The sequence below is a fragment of the Anneissia japonica genome, unplaced genomic scaffold (assembly GCF_011630105.1).
Source record: "Anneissia japonica isolate Jap-2015-1 unplaced genomic scaffold, ASM1163010v1 scaffold24_len2511860_cov200, whole genome shotgun sequence".
NCBI classification, from domain to species: Eukaryota; Metazoa; Echinodermata; class Crinoidea; order Comatulida; family Comatulidae; genus Anneissia; species Anneissia japonica.
This window is the reverse complement of record NW_022730786.1, coordinates 291,500-311,458: the sequence shown is the minus strand read 5'-3', so window position 1 is coordinate 311,458 and position 19,959 is coordinate 291,500. Positions and strand designations below refer to the sequence as shown.

At 34.0% G+C, this 19,959-nt stretch overlaps 1 protein-coding gene across 18 annotated transcripts in view; it reads left to right on the top strand.

Annotated features, from left to right (window-relative positions):
- The window catches only part of LOC117115109 (dynein heavy chain 3, axonemal-like), a 65,429-nt gene that overhangs the window by 17,765 nt on the left and 27,705 nt on the right, over positions 1 to 19,959 (top strand). For 14 of the 18 annotated variants that reach the window (XM_033258795.1, XM_033258794.1, XM_033258786.1 and 11 more), the window contains exons 9-40: positions 752 to 947; positions 1,399 to 1,856; positions 2,291 to 2,495; positions 3,075 to 3,409; positions 3,982 to 4,180; positions 4,335 to 4,718; positions 5,012 to 5,140; positions 5,366 to 5,566; positions 5,807 to 5,946; positions 6,062 to 6,220; positions 6,360 to 6,588; positions 7,008 to 7,160; positions 7,368 to 7,509; positions 7,619 to 7,817; positions 8,050 to 8,158; positions 8,379 to 8,498; positions 8,986 to 9,156; positions 9,413 to 9,550; positions 9,756 to 9,899; positions 10,087 to 10,251; positions 10,620 to 10,754; positions 10,957 to 11,175; positions 11,555 to 11,655; positions 11,872 to 11,986; positions 12,472 to 12,605; positions 13,812 to 13,826; positions 15,789 to 15,959; positions 16,378 to 16,579; positions 17,363 to 17,386; positions 18,108 to 18,716; positions 18,955 to 19,218; positions 19,490 to 19,581. In XM_033258795.1, the coding sequence (XP_033114686.1) occupies positions 752 to 947; positions 1,399 to 1,856; positions 2,291 to 2,495; positions 3,075 to 3,409; positions 3,982 to 4,180; positions 4,335 to 4,718; positions 5,012 to 5,140; positions 5,366 to 5,566; positions 5,807 to 5,946; positions 6,062 to 6,220; positions 6,360 to 6,588; positions 7,008 to 7,160; positions 7,368 to 7,509; positions 7,619 to 7,817; positions 8,050 to 8,158; positions 8,379 to 8,498; positions 8,986 to 9,156; positions 9,413 to 9,550; positions 9,756 to 9,899; positions 10,087 to 10,251; positions 10,620 to 10,754; positions 10,957 to 11,175; positions 11,555 to 11,655; positions 11,872 to 11,986; positions 12,472 to 12,605; positions 13,812 to 13,826; positions 15,789 to 15,959; positions 16,378 to 16,579; positions 17,363 to 17,386; positions 18,108 to 18,716; positions 18,955 to 19,218; positions 19,490 to 19,581 (6,057 nt within the window). The remainder of the gene's footprint in view (positions 1 to 751; positions 948 to 1,398; positions 1,857 to 2,290; positions 2,496 to 3,074; positions 3,410 to 3,981; positions 4,181 to 4,334; positions 4,719 to 5,011; positions 5,141 to 5,365; positions 5,567 to 5,806; positions 5,947 to 6,061; positions 6,221 to 6,359; positions 6,589 to 7,007; positions 7,161 to 7,367; positions 7,510 to 7,618; positions 7,818 to 8,049; positions 8,159 to 8,378; positions 8,499 to 8,985; positions 9,157 to 9,412; positions 9,551 to 9,755; positions 9,900 to 10,086; positions 10,252 to 10,619; positions 10,755 to 10,956; positions 11,176 to 11,554; positions 11,656 to 11,871; positions 11,987 to 12,471; positions 12,606 to 13,811; positions 13,827 to 15,788; positions 15,960 to 16,377; positions 16,580 to 17,362; positions 17,387 to 18,107; positions 18,717 to 18,954; positions 19,219 to 19,489; positions 19,582 to 19,959) is intronic. The other 4 variants (XM_033258796.1, XM_033258787.1, XM_033258782.1 and 1 more) reach the window with 2 other exon arrangements.

Below are 19,959 nucleotides of genomic sequence, written 5' to 3'. Positions count from 1 at the left end.
ATAGGTTGCGACTTTCAAGTGAAACCTTAAGCTAAGAAATTATTTTTTCTATGGATTAGTTAACAAAAAATGACCCAAAGTACGATATCTTTTTTTCATAAATACTTTTTCATTGAGCGCTGTGAGACCCTGCAGATGCCTTGTGGATCTATGACACCTTCGTAATAAGCGATATATAAATGTTAATATTATTATCATTATTGTACCAAAACTCCTTCATGTAAGTGTAAGGATTTCTAAGTATAGTACTGTACTTCTTCCTTGACAATACTTACTATTTCCTGAATTTTATTGGTCTAATTATGTCACAATTAATTTGAATTTGATTGATTTTATGTTCTGACTGACAATGCAGTTGTATTTATATTGATTTAATTACCTTAAAGGGTAATCATACAGACAGTACTCATTTTTTTCCATGTGACGCAAATTGTGGCATTTCATTTCCACAGAGTAAATTTACATTCAAGTCATCATCTGAAAAGTATAGAAATTCCACGAAAATAATCAATTGTTGAAGGAATTATTGTATCTACACATCAGTTCCTGTTAAACAAACACTTGATGATGCCTACTGCTATTGTAATTGAACCCATAGTAACTCTTCCTTAAGCGATATCTCAGTACTTGTTTTCATGACGTTTTTAAATGCATGTAATTACGTAATTACAGATGAGAATACCTTTTAAACACAATTGCTGCAATTTCACCTGTGTGACCTTTTTGAAGTCATCCTATATCTTGTTTTCAGGTACATCAATTTTAGGCTTATAGATATCCCAGGTTTAAAAGCGCTTCAGCCAATTACATTGGAAAAGTTCTTTGACCATGTTGTTGAGTCGTGTCATCGAGGGCGGCAGAGGCTGGAGAGAGAATGGCTGGTAGAGTGTGCGGAAATTGTCGGTGATCAGAGAAAAAATATTGAAGATTTAATGCCAGATGATGAGGTATATTGATTCAATTCTAATTGCATTTAACTTTGTTTTTTAAAATTACAATATTTAAAAAAAACTGTATTTATATAGAAAGCTTCATCTGCTGATGTTAGCATTAAACAATCTAAATCTAAAACATTTTATTGATTGTTCATATATTGTACTTTGGAATACAGTGTGTATATATAAACTAATATATTAATTATAACGTTATGTGTATGCATTCATGCAGATTCAAATACAGTGGATACTAGAATTATTTTAATGGTAATGGCTATGTACTGGTATGGTACTTGTATTAAAATATTATTAAAAGGAAATATATATAACCGGTAACATGGATCTATATGTAAGTATGTATGAGTAGAGTAATTACTAGAATTATTATAATGGTAATGACTGTCTACTTGTGTGGTACTTGTATAAGAATATTATTAAAAGAAAATATTTTACTTTTCCTCAGGAATCTAGAATGAATGAAATGGACAGCTTCTTTGGCTCCATAGCAACGCTAATGTCAAAGTGCATGCGGAGGGGTATCAAGAAATCAATCTATGATCTTGTCGCATGGTTAGAACTGTATTCCAAAGGGAACAACTATGATAGTAATTACCAGGAAAGCAATCTTCGTTTTCCGGCAATGGAGCATCCGTTTACATTCTTCATGGAAGAATACATGGAGAAGGTGACGTGTCAGTTTGTGCCGCCATTTGATGAGGTCACCGCCATCATCCATCAGGCTGTTGATACAATGGTTCAAAGCATGGAACAGTTCCCCCGGATTGAGTCAAAGCTCTTTGAATACGTTGACAACGTGAAAATTCAATTTATCAGTACTGTGAAAAAAGATGAGGAGATCGTTGAAGTTGCTAAGCAACGAATAGAGGAGGTGATACAAACTAACAGCCATGGGCCAAATAGGTGAGGGAAAATAAGAAAGTGCAATCATTACTATTATTATTATTTCTACTAAATAAATAACAAAGGTAATGATTTTTACTAAATCCTAATGTGGGGTACATATCATCCCCTTATAGCAAAATGTTTACTTAAATTCATGTAAAAATTGTAGTTCATGTTTTTTGTTACTCATAATTTAAGAGCATATGCCTGTGAATCCACAATTCATTGAAACTCATATATTGATTAATTAACTATATTACAATATGTATTATTATGTTATGATATAAAATGTTTTGATTCACTATAAAAGAGATGGATATAAACCAGTTTCAATTTTTTGTCAAGATGATTGATATTAGGTTGTAATTAATTTGTTTATTATCAGTTGTCTCGCAACGTTTCTAATCTTATTTTCTTTTTATTATTGTTTCTTCATTGTTCTTTCTCTCCAGATACATCAGTGTATACAATCCATTTGAATATTTACTATCAAAACAGTCAGACACCATAGTTGAGAGGTTCATCAACAAAGAACAACATCTTCGTGATTATGTTCGTGAAATTGAAAAGCTGAAATCTATGGCTGATGAGGCAGCACTGCTTCCTGTATTTGTGCCGATGCATCTTTTTCTTTTGGATTGCAACACAATCAACAGCGTAAGAATTTTGTAACCTCACATAGACATCACATAGATTCAAATGAACATTTTATGTTTATCTACACAAACATTTACAATCATTTATCCATCATGTATTGCATTTTATAGGTTAATTAGAGTGTTCATACACTCCAATTTATACTATTAAAGTATAAATGCACTGACCTTTGACATAGTTATGTGCAATTGAAACTACTGAGGGGCTTTTCTGATTAAGACTTTCCAAAACCAGCATACTGCTACTAATTGTCAAACTGTAATCATCATAATAATGTGACAATATTGCATACTTCAGTATAGAGAAGCCATAATACTTTTACTTAAAACTTTGGCAACTGTAAGTTATAATAAATGACAAATCATTTTAAAGCTTACAATGTGGAGAACAAAGAATATATTTTAAAAATTTCATATTTTGGTTACTGGTTTTTAGGATAACAGCCTAATTTTTTTTTGGGCAGTTGTGTAAAACCATTGGATGGCATTGTTAGATGTATCCCCATTTTGTAGTACTCATACTATTTCATCTTTGATAGAAATAAACATCTTTACAACAAATTGCATTTCTTTTGCTCAGTGGCTAATTGCAAGAGCTCGACACCTGGCAGCCATCATGATTGACCGGATTACGATCACAAGTCGCAAGTTCAACCGTAGCATCTGTCAGGAATACGATGGCATTGTGCGCAAGATCACCGCACAGTCAGAGAGCACGCATCAACTGGTGAGTCTTCAGGAGTATGTGGACAGGCTTCGTACTGGGCAGCTTCTGCAGCTGAGGGAGAAACTGGAGATTGCAGCCTCAAACCTTCTCTTTCTGATGGATTATGCTTACCTGACTAAAGATGATGTGATGCTGAATGACAATACTTTTACCTGGCCAAATAGGATTATACCATTGATACGGAACAGGTAATAGAGCTAGAAATATTTATGATGATGACGAAGATGATAATACTTTGTTGATACCTACCTGGATAAACTGACTGAAATTTATTTTATAAGTGTGTGTTTTGAATAATATCGAATTGAATCAGATTAGTATAGAATGATTCCAATAAACTATTTAATGGGACTACAACAATCAGTTTTTGCTGGTACAAATAAAATTCTAAAATTTATTATCAGCCAATTTATGGAAATAATATTTGAATGGTGTATATATGTATCTGTAATTTGGGAAAGAAAATATTTGTTTTAAATTTAATTTTTGGTTGAAAGTTAATATAATTCAATAAAATTCTGCAATATTGTTTTTGTGGTTTATTTTTGTGGAAAAGAACAAATTCTTACATATTCTTTTCTTACACATGCTTGATATAATGTATATAGTCATGCCAAAAATGAGAGTGGATCACCTACTACTCAGATATAAAAAAAAAACTAAAAACTACATGGGAAGGTATGTTTCGCTTGCTTTCAACATATTTTATAATGATAAACAATTAATAAACAATTAATTAAATTCTTAATTTGATTGACAGTGAAACTAAGCTTCAGAAGGAACATGACTACGCTGTTTCAAAACTCAATGATTGGAAGAAGAGATTCACAGCTCGAATCAAGAAAGAGGTAACAGATGAAGTGAAAGCATTCAAGTCTAAAGACCGCATGTCAGAAGCCCAGAGTTACCAAGACACCTTGATTGTCATTGATCAGAAACTTGATGAGTTCTACAAGGAGGTCAGTATTTATAGTTTGGACGCTGATGCTTTTAGTAGATAAGGATAGTGATGATGTAGAATTTATTATTGGTGTTTCCTTCTTTTTTTTAGGTAATGATAAGAATGATTTTGTGTAGAATTAATCAATTTATGATTGCTTTATTTCATTAAAGAAATTGAATATCAATAAAGAGGAACAGATGCTGGATGTGGGTGAGATAAGTTTGTACCCTCAGCTGGATGAGATGAAGGAAGCAAAGGAACCATATGACAGACTCTGGAATGCTGCCGTCAAATTCCATCTGGTGTATGACAAGTGGATGAATGGTCCCCTCTTGGAGGTTAATGCAGAGGATGTTGAAGAAGAAGTACAGAGCATGTGGAAGACAAGTTATAAGCTGACAAAAATCTTTGCGCATCCAGAGTTCATTGGTCCGATGCGTGCCGCAGCAACTCTCAAAGGGAAGTTGGAGAAGTTCAAGATTAACATGCCACTTATTAACGCTCTTTGTAATCCAGGAATCAAACAGCGCCATTGGGACATGATGAGTCAGAAGGTAAAGCCATTTTCTTGATGGTTACCCAAAAGCGATAATTTATGTCTTTAAAATTATCCAGGTTTCACCCTTTTAAATGATTACGATTATTATGATTAATGAAAAAATAGGTGACAATAATGGTTAGAAATCACCTCATTTCAAGCATATGTGATCGATCATACAGGTACCACTAGGTTAGAGAGCTTGTATTGAAATATATAAAAATAAATTAAATAAGTTAAATAATTTAATAAACTATATAAATTTATAATTTCTGTGACATTTTTTTATTCATATTTTGTCTCCTTTAGGTTGGATTTGATATAACACCTTTACCAGATACACCCTTGATTGAACGTTTGCAGATGGGCCTAGAAAAGAACTTAGAAGATCTCACTGAAATCAGCTCACAAGCTAGCAAAGAATATGCATTAGAAAAGGTAAAGACATTGTAACAACTTCCATGTCATCATCTAGTTCTCTCCTTACCTATTTGCATCATGCATTCAATTTAATCCAAACAGGTCATTTATAAGGCGCCTTTCTTTGCAGATACGAAGCGCTGCACCCTACATACTTAGGCACCTCACAACCCACAGGCAGTCATGATCAATCTTACAGATTAAAAACATGCTCTAATGTTCCATTCTAATTTTATTTGTAAGGCCTTGATCAAGATGAAGAGTGACTGGGAAGAGATGAACTTCAACTTCACTCAGTACAAGGACACCCAGTTGAGTATTCTCTCTGCACCAGATGACATCCAAGTGCTTCTGGAGGATCATGTAGTCAAGACATCCACGATGAGAGGATCACCATTCATTGCACCATTTGAGACTGAGATCAAAGACTGGGAAGTTGGTCTGGTGAGTATTGATTGCAGTGACATTATTTTAACTTTCATTGAGATCTTGACAACTCTGTTGTTGCCATCATTACTCTTTTTTTTGCATTTTGGTTGCATAATTACAACTGATAAAGTATATCAACTAGAATATTTAATTTTACTATAACTTGTGTCTATTATTTGATGGCAGTAATCATATGCTGTTATTGACATTCTTACAGCTCCTTTAGCTCACTTATTCCAACTATCTCATTTTCAGCATCGCATGCGAGACATTCTTGATTCTTGGTTGAAGGTTCAAGCAGCATGGCTTTATCTGGAACCTATTTTTGGTTCTGAAGATATCCGCCGACAAATTCCAATTGAAGGAGAGATGTTCACAACAGTTGATGCTAATTGGTAAGATTTTTTTTTACGATTTAGGGAGAAAAGAGACAAAATTGTTAATATTGTTTTAAAAATTGTACTCATTGCTATTTTTTGTAATTATTTACTGCAATTGGTGTATATGCAGGAAAGAGATCATGACAACCTCTGTGAAGAACACTAATGCTCTAGTGGTGACATCTCAAGATCAGATGCTGGAGAATCTGCAGCATTCTGAGAGTCTTCTCGATAATATTCAAAGAGGACTCAATGATTACTTAGAAAAAAAGAGATTGTTCTTTCCAAGGTGAGAAAAATATCAAATTATAGAAATGTAAACATATTTTGTATATATTTATCGCAAAGCCAGATCAGATCACATACATTGGGAACTGTGGGCCAAATATTAAAATCTTCACTCTTGACTGACCTGTTCTTCCCTATAGGTTCTTCTTCCTGTCCAATGATGAACTGCTTGAGATCCTCTCAGAAACCAAAGACCCTCTCCGTGTTCAACCACATCTTAAGAAGTGTTTTGAAGGAATTGCACAACTAACGTTCACAGAAGAGAAGGAGATTGTTGCAATGGAATCAGCAGAGAAAGAGACAGTGACTCTGTGTAATAAGATTATACCGGCAGATGCAAAGGGACTTGTTGAGAAGTGGCTCATTCAGGTAATGAGAAGAAAGATGGGTAAATGTGCTTGCCTTCCAGTTCCGAAGTTCTAAGTTCTAATCCTAGATATTTGTTTCATGACTAAAAACAGATTTAATTTTAAAACCAAATAATTTAAGTCTGATTCATACAAGATTAAATGGTACTCTGAATCCATGGTACTCAGGATGCATGCTGTGGAAATTTTTGCATGTGTCCCCGTCAACATCAGGTTCATGTGAAGGAACCTTTCTCTAAGATTGGCATTATGTGATATGTCTTTTTAGGAAAAACAGAGTAAGCTGTAATCTGTCAATTGAAAATTTGAATGAAAGGACATTTTCCAACAGTTGCATTAATACCTCAATGCTTATTGCTTAGACTGGTAATCTATTTGAGGGTTTTCATTTTAAAAGGTTTTTAAATCTCATTTTATCAGGTTGAAGATATGATGAAGAAGAGCTTGCAGGAGGAGATGATTAAATCAATGGAGGCATATGCTGATGCCCCCAGAGAGAGTTGGGTCTTAAAATGGCCGGGCCAGATTGTGCTGGCTGTCAGCACTACCTACTGGACATTAGATGTTACCGAGGTACCAAGTTTCAATTAGTTTTAAATACAAATGTAATGCACTATGCAAAAACGTGTTCTGAATATTTCAATAATAATTATACATGGTATTGATTAATCTTGATTTTAATAATAATTAAATTAAATAAAATTATGTCTTATTGACAGCGATAGGTATTTGCTATTTGACTGTATTATAATTCATTGTGCTTTTCTTCCATCCAATCAGGCCATATGTAAGAAGGATGGATTGAAGATGTATTTAGGCCAGTGCAATAAACAAATTGATGACATTGTGTGTTTAGTGCGAGGCAAGCAGTCCAGAATGACCCGTACAACATTGGGGGCGCTCATTGTCATAGATGTACATGGTAAGTTGCATTCAATTCAGCATAAGCAATCAATAAGTTGAATGTGGGTAGTTAACATTTTTTCACAGAATTTTCCACAATTCAGAAAATATTTTATTTTCATTTGTAGCCCGTGATGTAGTAACCAGTCTCCATGAAAACAATGTCAGCGACCCGCTCTGCTTTGCATGGATCAGTCAGCTTCGATATTACTTTGAAGAGAGCACTGTAGCTGTTCGTATGATCACCACAACAGTACCATATGGTTATGAGTATCTAGGCAACACTGGGAGGCTTGTGATTACACCACTTACAGATCGTTGCTATAGGTCAGTTAAAAAAAAATTAATGATAAATTATATATGAAAGTACAAATCATAATTTGTGTTTACATGTATTCATTGATCATTGAATTTAAGTATCCTGTCCAGTTCATCATATGATTGGCTGTCATGCACTCTATATCTGGACACGCCCTCTCACTGTTAGAATTAACAGTCATGTGGCTGTCAGGTGACATTGAGGAACATCAATTGATATTTGTTTTTATTTAAATTTCAGAACTCTAATGGGAGCGTTGCTTTTGAATCTTGGAGGTGCGCCAGAAGGCCCAGCTGGTACTGGGAAAACAGAAACATGTAAAGATCTTGCAAAGGCAGTTGCAAAACAGGTTAGCCTGCAGACCTAAAGTAACTGTATTCACCTATATATATATTGTACCATATATACACACTATCTATATTTGTATTTTTTAAACCAAAGTGATGACTTAAATTTCAATGTGAACTTTAATAAATGAATCTCAGTTTATAATGAAACTTATTTTTGTTTTTTTATTTATTTAAATTTATAAACATATCCTAAATAATTATCTCCATTTGCCTTGGTAGTGTGTTGTGTTTAACTGTTCTGATGGCCTGGACTACAAAGCTATGGGAAAGTTCTTCAAGGGTCTTGCCCAGTCAGGTGCATGGGCATGTTTTGATGAGTTCAACAGGATTGAATTGGAGGTTAGTTTACAGTATAGCAGGTATAATGTTTATATTATGGTTACTTCTGTATTACGATGTCCAACAGAAAGAGGAATAGGGAATGGTGTAAGGCAATGGGTAGCTTTGATGTATGGTATATATTTTGGCACATTCAGACTGTAGGAAACAGTTGTGTTAAGTTTATCCAGGTATGTAACTCACTCATAGATTAATTCAATTCAATTCACTTTTATTTCCACACATTTACAGCAAATTACAAAATATACATTGAACATGTACACAGAACACCATAAATAGTGGAAAAAAGGAAATTGCAGAAGGCTAAGCCTTTGTAAAACGCAATGCTCTTTAAATACAATATAAACATATAAGGTAAGAAAAGAAAAATTGAAGTAATGAATGAATACAGATAATAAATGTATAATAAAAAGTATGAACATATAACTGCAGTCACAACATGCATTAAAAGCATTTTAATTGGACAAAAACCATTGTCAATTTTCAGGTTCTGTCAGTGGTTGCTCAGCAGATCCAAAGCATCCAGAGGGCAGTGGCAGAGCGGAAAGAGATGTTTGTATTTGAAGGAACCAAGATCTCATTGGATCCCTCCTGCACTATGTTCATTACAATGAACCCTGGGTATGCTGGTAGAGCTGAGCTGCCTGACAATTTGAAGGTCAGAAGAAATTATGTCATTGATTTGAATATATTAGCATAGAGGTCAAAGTCAAGTAGAAGTAGACTATTTGATTGGTCATTTTTTATACAGTATGAAGGATTCCACAAATGTCCTAGCCTCATCGTGCTATTTGATATCATGTAATCTATAGGCAAAACCTCTGACTTAGAATTTACAACTATCACATGACAGTAGAATGATGGACAGTTACAAATTATAAAATTTTAAACTTGCGTGTGTTTTTTTTTTTAAGGTATTGTTCCGTACTGTTGCCATGATGGTTCCTGATTATGCCTTGATTGCTGCTATTAGCCTTTACTCAATGGGGTTTGTGTGTGCAAGAGGCTTAGCTACCAAAATTGTAGCCACTTACAAATTATGTTCAGAACAGGTAAACATATATTATTTGTATGATTGTATAGATTGAGATGTTGGTAGTGATGGTTTATCAAAAGAATTTACTAATCCAGATCTATTTCTACTGACAACAGAACTATGCCATCATGGTGTATAGAGAATGAAGATTTTAGAAAATGAATATGAATTTTACCTCAGTGTTCAGGCTCACTTGACATTCTTTTCTCTTTTCTCCACAGTTGTCTTCCCAACATCATTATGATTATGGCATGAGGGCAGTGAAGTCTGTCTTAACAGCTGCTGGCAACCTCAAGCTCAAATTCCCAGACACACCAGAAGATGTTCTGGTGTTGCGGTCAATCAAGGATGTTAACTTACCAAAGGTACATACCATACATGATATCCAAGTTGTACCTTGTAATGGTACTCTATGCTAATGTATGTAGTGTTCATGATTCTTAGCTGGATGGTGACATTAGTAATAATGATAAATATTAAATGATGTCAGTGTGATGAGTGCTCTAGATAATAATTATTACACCATTTCATACATCCTCTTTGTCTTGGCAGTTTCTTTCTCCTGACATTCCCCTCTTCGAAGGCATAATATCGGATCTGTTCCCAGGCTTGGAGTTACCCAAGCCAGATCGAAGCACTTTAGAAAATGCTCTTATTACCAACATATCAAAGAGAGGTCTGCAGCCTGTGCCCTGGTTCATTGAAAAGATTGTCCAGGTAAGATGTAGATACTATAATAATCCTACAGGCCCACATTTTGACATGATAGTACTAATAGTCAGGCATGCCGCAGCCAATAATAAGATGGGAACAGAGGATGTTTCTATTTTCATCAAGCGTAAAGATGAATGAAGGCTCACCACTTGTAGGATAGATGTGATGTTTTACAATAAAGTCTAAATACCAGGCTAGGGCGTGATGTTTTATAGTCATGAGAAAAAATTCTGGTTTTGAATTTAAACACAATGCTCAGATGAAAATGCTCAATGCACATTGGCAGGTTATATATTCTCAAGGTTATTTTACTTTTACTGTTTATAATGTATACAAAACATGATTATTATTAAGTATATTTATATGATTAGATCTATGAGATGATATTGGTGAGGCATGGTTTAATGATCGTTGGTGAAACCATTGGTGGAAAAACAAGTGCATTCAAGGTGTTGGCTGACGCTCTTCATGATCTCTGTGTCAACAAAGAAATGGAAGAGTACATGGTAAGAGAATGAAGCAAAAAGATGGGGTTTAATTATTGTTCTGATTATTAACATTTACCAATTATCCAAACTAACAATTTATTTAGTCAGTTTGACATAAAAAATGCACTTAATATCTGCGAAGGAAGCCTTGTTATTGTTAGTTTATTCAAGTAGCTTTCTCTTACTACAAGTTTATCACCGTTGACCTCAAATCTTTCAGGTTGACTATCGAATCATGAATCCAAAGGCTATTACAATGGGTCAGTTATACGGTAGATTTGACCCCATCTCCCATGAATGGTCAGATGGTGTCCTGGCCAATATCTTCCGTGAACATGCAAGTAACACTTCAGATGATCGTAAGTGGTTGGTCTTCGACGGCCCTGTGGATGCTGTCTGGATAGAGAACATGAACACTGTGTTAGACGACAATAAAAAGGTATTTAAATTAGTTAGCTAGCAGTTAGGTTAAAGTTTTTAGATTAACTGGATTATTTTCATTGTCTTATTTGCATTAAGTTGTATTACAATTCCCAACTCCATTAAGGGTGTCTCAATCTGTGTCTTCTAAACATTAGAAAGAGAACCAGTCCACACTCTCTGTGGGTTCCAAAGAAATGGCAGTTTGCTAATTTTTAGTTGTCTATAGTTTTCATCATATCACATGAGTTTCAGATAGCATTTTGTCATCATTTGAAACTGTTGTTCAAAATTTTGTTTTTTCCTATGAACAACAAACATATAGTGACACCTTCCAGGTTGGAAGAAACAAGTATACTTTGATTTGTTAATTCTCATGCAGCTTTTTTATTTTCCAGCTTTGCCTAATGAGTGGTGAAATTATCCAGATGAACAACAAGCAAAACATGATCTTTGAACCCAGAGACTTGGAACAGGCATCACCAGCAACAGTCAGCAGGTGAGCTGTAGAATAAAAAAAATGGCTTCCATTAAAAAAATCATAGTTGTTGGGTACATTACATATAAAGAGCTTGTAGTGTTCATTATTTTCATAACAGAGGGTATAATTTGTAGAATTACATATTATATTTGATTGAAAATAGAGGGCAGTAGACAGTGTATTATATATTATAGTAAAGATTAATAATGAGCCCAAATGGTTTCTTCTGAACAGGTGTGGTATGATTTACATGGAACCATTGCAACTTGGCTGGTCACCCCTAGTTACATCCTGGTTAGAGAATGATGTACCTGACTTCATAAACAAACAACAGAAAATGACAATCAAGGTAAATAAAGGAAAAGTAGAATATGTTGCAGCAGTATAAGGCATAGACATGTGCATAGTCCATCCGATTTGCAACACACGGGATACACATAGTCATGCAGCCTGATTGACTATAAATATTGTGCAAATTGCATTGGTGGATAGTAATGATAATTGGATAGTAATAATAGCTGGATAGTGTTATGGAACCTATGAAGAAATCCAGCGGAAGTATATGGCCTGAGCGAAGAGCTCAGGTATTATGATGTTAAAGCATTTTGTGAAGTGTTTGTAACTTAGGCTTGACAAATAACGCAACTATGCACCACGATTATTGTTGTTGACTGAGCTGCATCCCACTAAATGGCACACTTTCGCACACCGTAATGCGGGGTAGTGCAAAACTAAAATTTGTGTCAGGATGTCTTAACCGACATTCTAATTTAATTTGTGTCAGGGTGCCTTAACCGACTTTCTAGTTTAATTTCAATTTTTGATTCTCAATAGCTTCTCTATGAATGGTTGCTACCACCATGTCTACATCATGTGACCAAGAATTGTCGTCTGATCGTTCAAGCATCACCAATGCACTTGACGATTTCCATGATCAAACTTTACGGATGCTTGTTGAATGACGTGCGGTAAGAATCCAAGCGTTATCTTAATTTGCAGTGGCGTGCGTATATGTCGTAGTCAGAATGAAACTTAATAATTATGTAACACTTAAAATTTAATTAATATGTTAAGATATGTAAGAAACAAAAATTTATGATTTTATGTATGACTTCACCATTTGATACGAGTACATGCGTTTATTGTGAATATGAGAATGTCTTATGGTATTACTTAAGATATTTATTAATTATTAAGTCTGTTAAGTATGTGTGGTATATGAATTTCTTAATACATGCATTTTAATTGGTTTTTGCTTGATTAACTTTTCATTTGCCATATTAGTGTATTCACTGATGATTGTAAAACATTCCATTCACTATTTGATTTGTGACTATGAGACTTAACAATGTTTGATAAGATTAATTATTAATTATTATTATTATATTTTTGAGCTACTTGGTGGTGTATATTGGTTGTCACCCAATAAATAACTTTTACATAACTTCACCAATTTTTACACAAGGACAAAATTTAACAATGAACATGATTTTATTTTACAAAATATATGGGAACTCAATTTCACAACTAATTATCATTTTAATATGCGTTTACATGGTATATGTGTTTATATTGAAGTACAGTATATTATTGTAAAGATTTTAACTCACTGTTTTAAAATGTGAGCCCCTACTAATGATTTTAGTCAATTTCATGTATACAAATTTGGCCAATTTCCTATTAAGAACTTTTTTTCAAAATAAAAAAATGTGGTATTTTAAAATAATTTCTTTACATACATGAAATAAAAAACTGAGATTAACAGCTTTTAACTTAAAAGAAATACAGTGCACCCTCCAATTTGAGACCCCTCTAATCCGAAACCCCTCTAATTTGAGACCGCTTATATAAGAACCAAAAAACAATCTTCAATCTTTTAACACAAAGCTACCCCTCAAATTGCAGACCGAGACCATCCAAATTTTTACGTCCCAAAGGTGATCTCGAATTGGAGAGCGAAGTGAATGGGAAAGAAAAAATATTTATACTCTATTAAATATACACATATACTAATATATTAGTATATGTGTATACTCTATTAAATATACACATATACTAATATATTATAATAATGTATTAATGTATTGCTGTTTACCATTAATATAATTGTTTATTGTTTTCTCCACATAATATTGTTGTGCATCATGTGACACATGCTTCATGTTTGCTTTCAGTTTTATCAGAAATAGGTAAGGCTGTTGTATGTTTGTTTGCTATTTATTTCTCCACATTTCATGTCTTTTTCATTTTTAATAATTTCCTTCATTTTCATTTCATTTTTTTCTCATTTCTTTGTAATTATTTGGTGAGTTTTGTTAAAGTTGTTGCTCATTTGAATTTTACTGCTTTTTAATATGTGAATTACATTGGTTGTAATGTTGTTTATCATAGTGTTGATTTATACAAACAGGCTTTAATTTTTAGAAAGTGCTATATATAATCAACATTATTTGTTGTGACCATCAACTTTCAGTATGCATTCATGTTTTTTAAAATTTTCAATATATACTATGTTTATATAGAGAGAAGAATAGTTAGTTAAATTGTTAGTACCCACTTTGTGTGCTAAATAAAATAAATAAATAAGAATTTTTTATTTGCCCTCATTCTAATATGAATTCAGAAATTTGGGGTAATCCGTGGCAACCGAAGTGCAGCGCCACCCAACTTAACTACTACTGTATATAACAGACACATACGGATACAAACATTGCCCTTAACCCGCCTAACTCTCAATATGAGGGTTATTCGAGGATCTAAGCAACCAGACTCCAAATAAGACCCGACGCTGGCCGGGTTTGATCCGGGGGCTTCAGCACAAGAAGCAGGAACAATAACTCTCAGCCACCCACTGAGAGGTTTTTTGGTTCCTTCCTTGTTGCTTCTCTTGTGTTGCATCTAAAGGTCTTGTACAAGCATTTTTTATAACTTTGGTGGCATATGAATCAATGTGCACATTAAAGAACTCTCTATGTTTATTCTAAAAAAAGAATTTGCACAGTGCAGGGGCAGATCCAGAGATGTCCAAAAAGGGGGCCGAAAGGGGGGGCTGATCGAGACAGTACTATCCCAGGGGTTGCTGGAAATTGTTGTTTTCTAGACGCCCAAAAATAAACTCTGAGACGTTTTGGTGATCAAATTTTTCTTTCTTTTTTTTTTTTTAACTTTCGAAAAGTGGGGACCAGGGCTGGCACGCCCCATTCTGCCCCTGCAGCGACATCTGGAAATCAATATCGGTCTCACAGAAATTTTTGCATACAGTATACCTAGGCTCACTGCAGAGACATCTTACCTCGAGTTAGCAACCCATTTGTTAATTTCTTTCTCCTGCCTGTAGTTGATTGAGATTTTGTCTTGTTGACATTTCTCTGACATCTTTGTATCACCATGTTTACTTAAAACCTTTGCACCTTCTTTCTTTCCTCAAATTTCAAGTAATTTTACAATTCATATATATTTTATTTTTTCTGAAATTATATGTATTTTCACAATTTATTTATATTTTGTTTGTGCTCACAATGTTACATTATTTAGATGTAGAGAGCATCCAGACTTTGATGGTGAAATTGTAAAGTGGTAACAATAATTTTTTCTTCATTGATTTCTGCCTCTGTTTGATATTTTCCAATTCTCTTATATCTGAATGCATGACAGTCTCCCCTTCCATTGTCATCTTGTGTCTGTTAATAATTTGTTTTCTTTTTCTCCAGCTTGATATATTTTGAAAATAACGGGTTAAAAAAAATTCAAAGTTACCTTGATTCTGTAAATTATTTTTGTTATTCCTCAACCACCATTTTGTGAGTCAGTTAATAATTTATGATAACCACCATTTGTTTATATTGGACCTGTTGCTTGGTTGTGAAAGATGCTTGCAAACTGATTAATCCTGGGTTTAGGATCCTATATCAGTTTTTTTATCCTGCCCACCTACCCACTTATACCCCTGAGTGGAGAGAGAGAGAGAGAGTCTTAGATAAAATACCTTTTACCAGACATGCGAAATGCTCAACAAAGAGTTGCAACCCCCTATCTCATTTTTAGGTCTAATTTCATTACTTTACAAACCAAACATTAATATAATTTTCGTAACTCCATCTTGTCCTTCTCCGTTTGACACAAGATCTATGTACATCACTTCTCTATTCCAGGGAGGATTCCGATGATGATTTGATTGAAGAGCAGGAGGATCCAGAAAACTCAAGTCCGTCATTATCAGATCAAAAATTGAACGAGGAACGGACAAATATGGTAGTGTGTTACTTCCTGTTTAGCCTTGTTTGGTCCGTGGGAGCCGTCGTTGACGGATCATCAAGAGACAAGTAGGTTTACGTATTGTTTCCACATTTCTTAAATCTAGGATATTTAACATCAAACTTTAATAAAAATAGAGTATTATAAGATATGAAAAGACACAATTTGTGTAAGAGGCCCCTATAACTGCCAATAATAACAAACTGCCATAGAGGGCAGTATATTTTTTACAGTCCATAGTAAACAAGGCATGTAGCTCCATCTATTTTGATGTAGTAAAAATATATAAGATAAATATAATATTCTTATTGTCTTATTGTGTACAATGCAGTATACATGCTGTAAATACAAAAAAGAGATATTAAAACATAAAAATTATGTATATAAAAAAAATATTACATTCACAATACCGTTTATACATATATACAGTATGTGTGTTGCAAATTTGTTATTCATACCCATCAATCTGCTATCCTCTTTCTACAGCTTCAGTGAATTCTTCAAGCAACTCTGTGACATGGACACAACCGGGAAGTACCCACGTCCCAAGGACTTAAAATTTCAGCGTAGCCTGATCATCCCCAAAAAAGGATCTGTCTATGATTTTGTGTTCATGCGGAAAACCTATGGATCCTGGACTTCTTGGGAAAACCTAGTGGAAAAGCCAAACCTAGGGGTCAAAACACAGGTAGGAAATGATCTTGTAGCATGGAAATGTGTGAATCTATTATTTTTTTGTGGTATCTTCAGATATTCTAATTACTAAAAAAAAACAATAATTGTAAGCTCTGTCTAGACCATCAAATTTTCTTTGACAAAAAAAATGTTGTATGGCCATATATAGTCATGATGTGCCTATATATGGTCATTATGTGCCTATATATGGTCATTATGTGCCTATATATATGGTCATGATGTGATGTCATCATGATCATATTTAGGCATGTCGCATAGTCTGGACAGGGCTTTATATTCTTGTGATTCTAACTGACTGCTCTTTATTGCATTTTTTTGTATTTTGCTATTGATACATTTTTCTTTTGACTTCCATGTGAATGTAACTGTTCTTTTTTTTATGTTTGGTATGAATTAGTTTATAATTTCTAATAAAACTTTACCATGTGGGTGTGGAAGAGTTTGTGTGTGTGCAAGGCGTATATACAGAAATGATAAAGATTAAAAGTGTTGTTTATTCATCTTATTTATCGGTTGCATCTGGTTGCCACTCTTGGAATATACAAATATTTTGAAAAAAAAATCAATATTAAACTACATGACATGAGATAAGAGTTAAGCTCTGACTAACATTTTTTCTAATCTTGAATATATTTTTTTCTTCATATATATTAATCATATGTGTGATTTTATGCTGTGGCTACAACTAACATTATTGTTATTCTTTGGTTCATTGGATATTTTTTTGCTGTTCTTCATCTACACTCTTGTGATCCTCATTCATGCTTCATTCAAGGATGATCCTACCAAACAGGTTATGGTAAGACAACTCATCTCTGTCTCAGAAGTAGCTATGATCCATTTTTCTCTCTTTTTTTCCATATTAACATTGATGATCATTATTCTTTATCCTTCTTTTCACCTATCACATTAATATTGGTTTGTAATTTTGATAGAGTTCCTTTTTTTGTATATTGCAACTAAGTTATAGTTGGGTTACATTGTTGTCAATAATTATTTATTTTTATTTTATTTCAAGTCTCACCCAACAGTGGGTAACCTGCCACTTACCAAATGGATTAGCAATAAAATAAACGTATAAAAATATTTATATTATTGATATGGAAAAAGAGAAGCACAAAAAACATACATCAGTAAGAAAAAACAAACACATTAAAGCAACTGGCAAAAATAATTATTAATAAAATGTCAAAAAAGGCGTGAAGCAATAATAGCAAAATGAAAAAGCCCTGCGCAAAGAAACATAAGAAATATTATGGAAAACCTTACAAATTTTCTGGTTAAAAACAGAGAAATTGTCAGAAAATAGATAGAGGTGTCTTTAGAAGATATTGAATTATAAGGCTTAGGGATTCTAGAAATAAAAAGAATTTTTAGTGGGGTCAACTCTGCCAAAAGGCATGAAAAAAGGGAAAAAAAAGATTTTTAATTTAATTTAATTTTTGCTCAATTTAGTTATCAGTTAAGATAAAAATACATGTTGTTTATATTATTAAAATATTTCAAAATATTTTTTATAGGTTAATGAGCTCATCATCAAAACAGTGGACACTGAGAGACAACTTTATTTCCTACGTAAGCTGCTCCTTCAGGGTAAACCACTTCTGTTTGTTGGACCAACTGGTACAGGAAAGTCAGCGATCACCAATAACTTTCTGATTGAACTCGCTACACAGAATTATATCCCGAATAATGTAAACTTCTCAGCCCAAACGAGTGCAAACCAGACACAGGATATCATTTTCTCGAAGTTAGACCGACGAAAGAAGGGGACATATGGTCCACCACTAGGGAAGAAAACTATTGTCTTCGTTGATGACCTCAACATGCCTGCTAAAGAGAAATATGGCGCGCAACCACCAATTGAGTTGCTGCGACAGTGGATTGATCACGGATACTGGTTCGACCGTAAGGATACAAGCGTATTAAAGTTGATTGACATCATCATGGTGTCAGCTATGGGTCCACCAGGTGGAGGTAGGAACACGGTGACGTCGCGGTTCTTAAGACACTTTAACATCATCGCAATTGACTCATTCGATGAAGAGACGATGAAGAAGATCTTCTCACCGATCATGGATTGGCATTTCGACAAAGGATTTGAGACCAGTTTAAAACGGTATTCCAGGGTAAGGTTATTGTGCAACCTGGTCATGATGTGACGTTATCATGACCATATTTAGGCATGTCATATGACACGGCTGAAGTCTGATTTGAATACAATTTGTGTGTTTGTTGCTGTTGCTTCTGCTATAATGATGGTAATGAAAATGATGATGATAATGGAGTTCAATTGTAGATTTTTAGTTAAGATGATATTCAATATCTCCGGCCTCTGGGAGTCACACATTTTACTTTCACAAATAGATAATGGTGTACGCAACCACTGCAGTGTATATGGAATCGATCTCAAACTTTCTACCGACTCCTACCAAATCTCACTACTTATTCAACTTACGGGATTTTGCTCGGGTCGTCCAGGGGATTCTCCTTATTGGGCCAAGATGCGTGCCATCTGGAAACGAGGGTGCTAAGAAACTGATACGATTGTGGGTACATGAGGTGTACCGTGTCTTCTACGATAGACTTGTGGATGAGGATGATCGACAGACATTCTTCAAGATCATTAAGGTAAGCCTTTTTTTAAATCTTGTTCAAAAGAATTATGAATATTGGAAGCGTTCGACACTGTGTTTGAGACTCGTACCCTCAACTTCGTGAGTTTTCCATAAATGAGCCACTTAGTGTTAGCTGATATTGTGTGGAAATATATTTAATATCTGTGATTCTCCAGGCATTATAAAAACACAGTATTAATATTATTATTATTATTATTACATACATGTACAGAAGATGGGAATATTTAAATAAGTATGCAAATGAACCTTTTGGTCAATTTCAGACTGTTGTTCAGAGTCAGTTCAAAGAGAAGATGAATGCAGTGTTTTCACATTTGTCAGATGCTAAGGAGGTTAATGATGATAGTATGAGAAGGTAGGGAAATATTAATAATATATTATATAAGGTCTACATTGATATTTATACAGTGTTTATAGTATGAATTAGAGGGCCCTTTGATGATGTAGCTACTCTTAATAAGTACAGTTAAATCATGGAGAAAATATATTAATATTTTGTTCATGGTTGAATAAACTAGAATGTACTCACATTGTGTATATGAGGCATGTTGTGGCAAAATGGCTAAGTTGTAGCAAAAATTGAAATTCCATTTATTGGTATTTTCAAATACCTGAGTATGTGATCTTTAAAATGAGAGTTCATTCATTCAAATTGGACATTTCAAACCAAAGTTATTGGAAAGTGAATGTACAGTACTCTTAGAGTCAAGATAAACAGGATTTTGAGTAATTG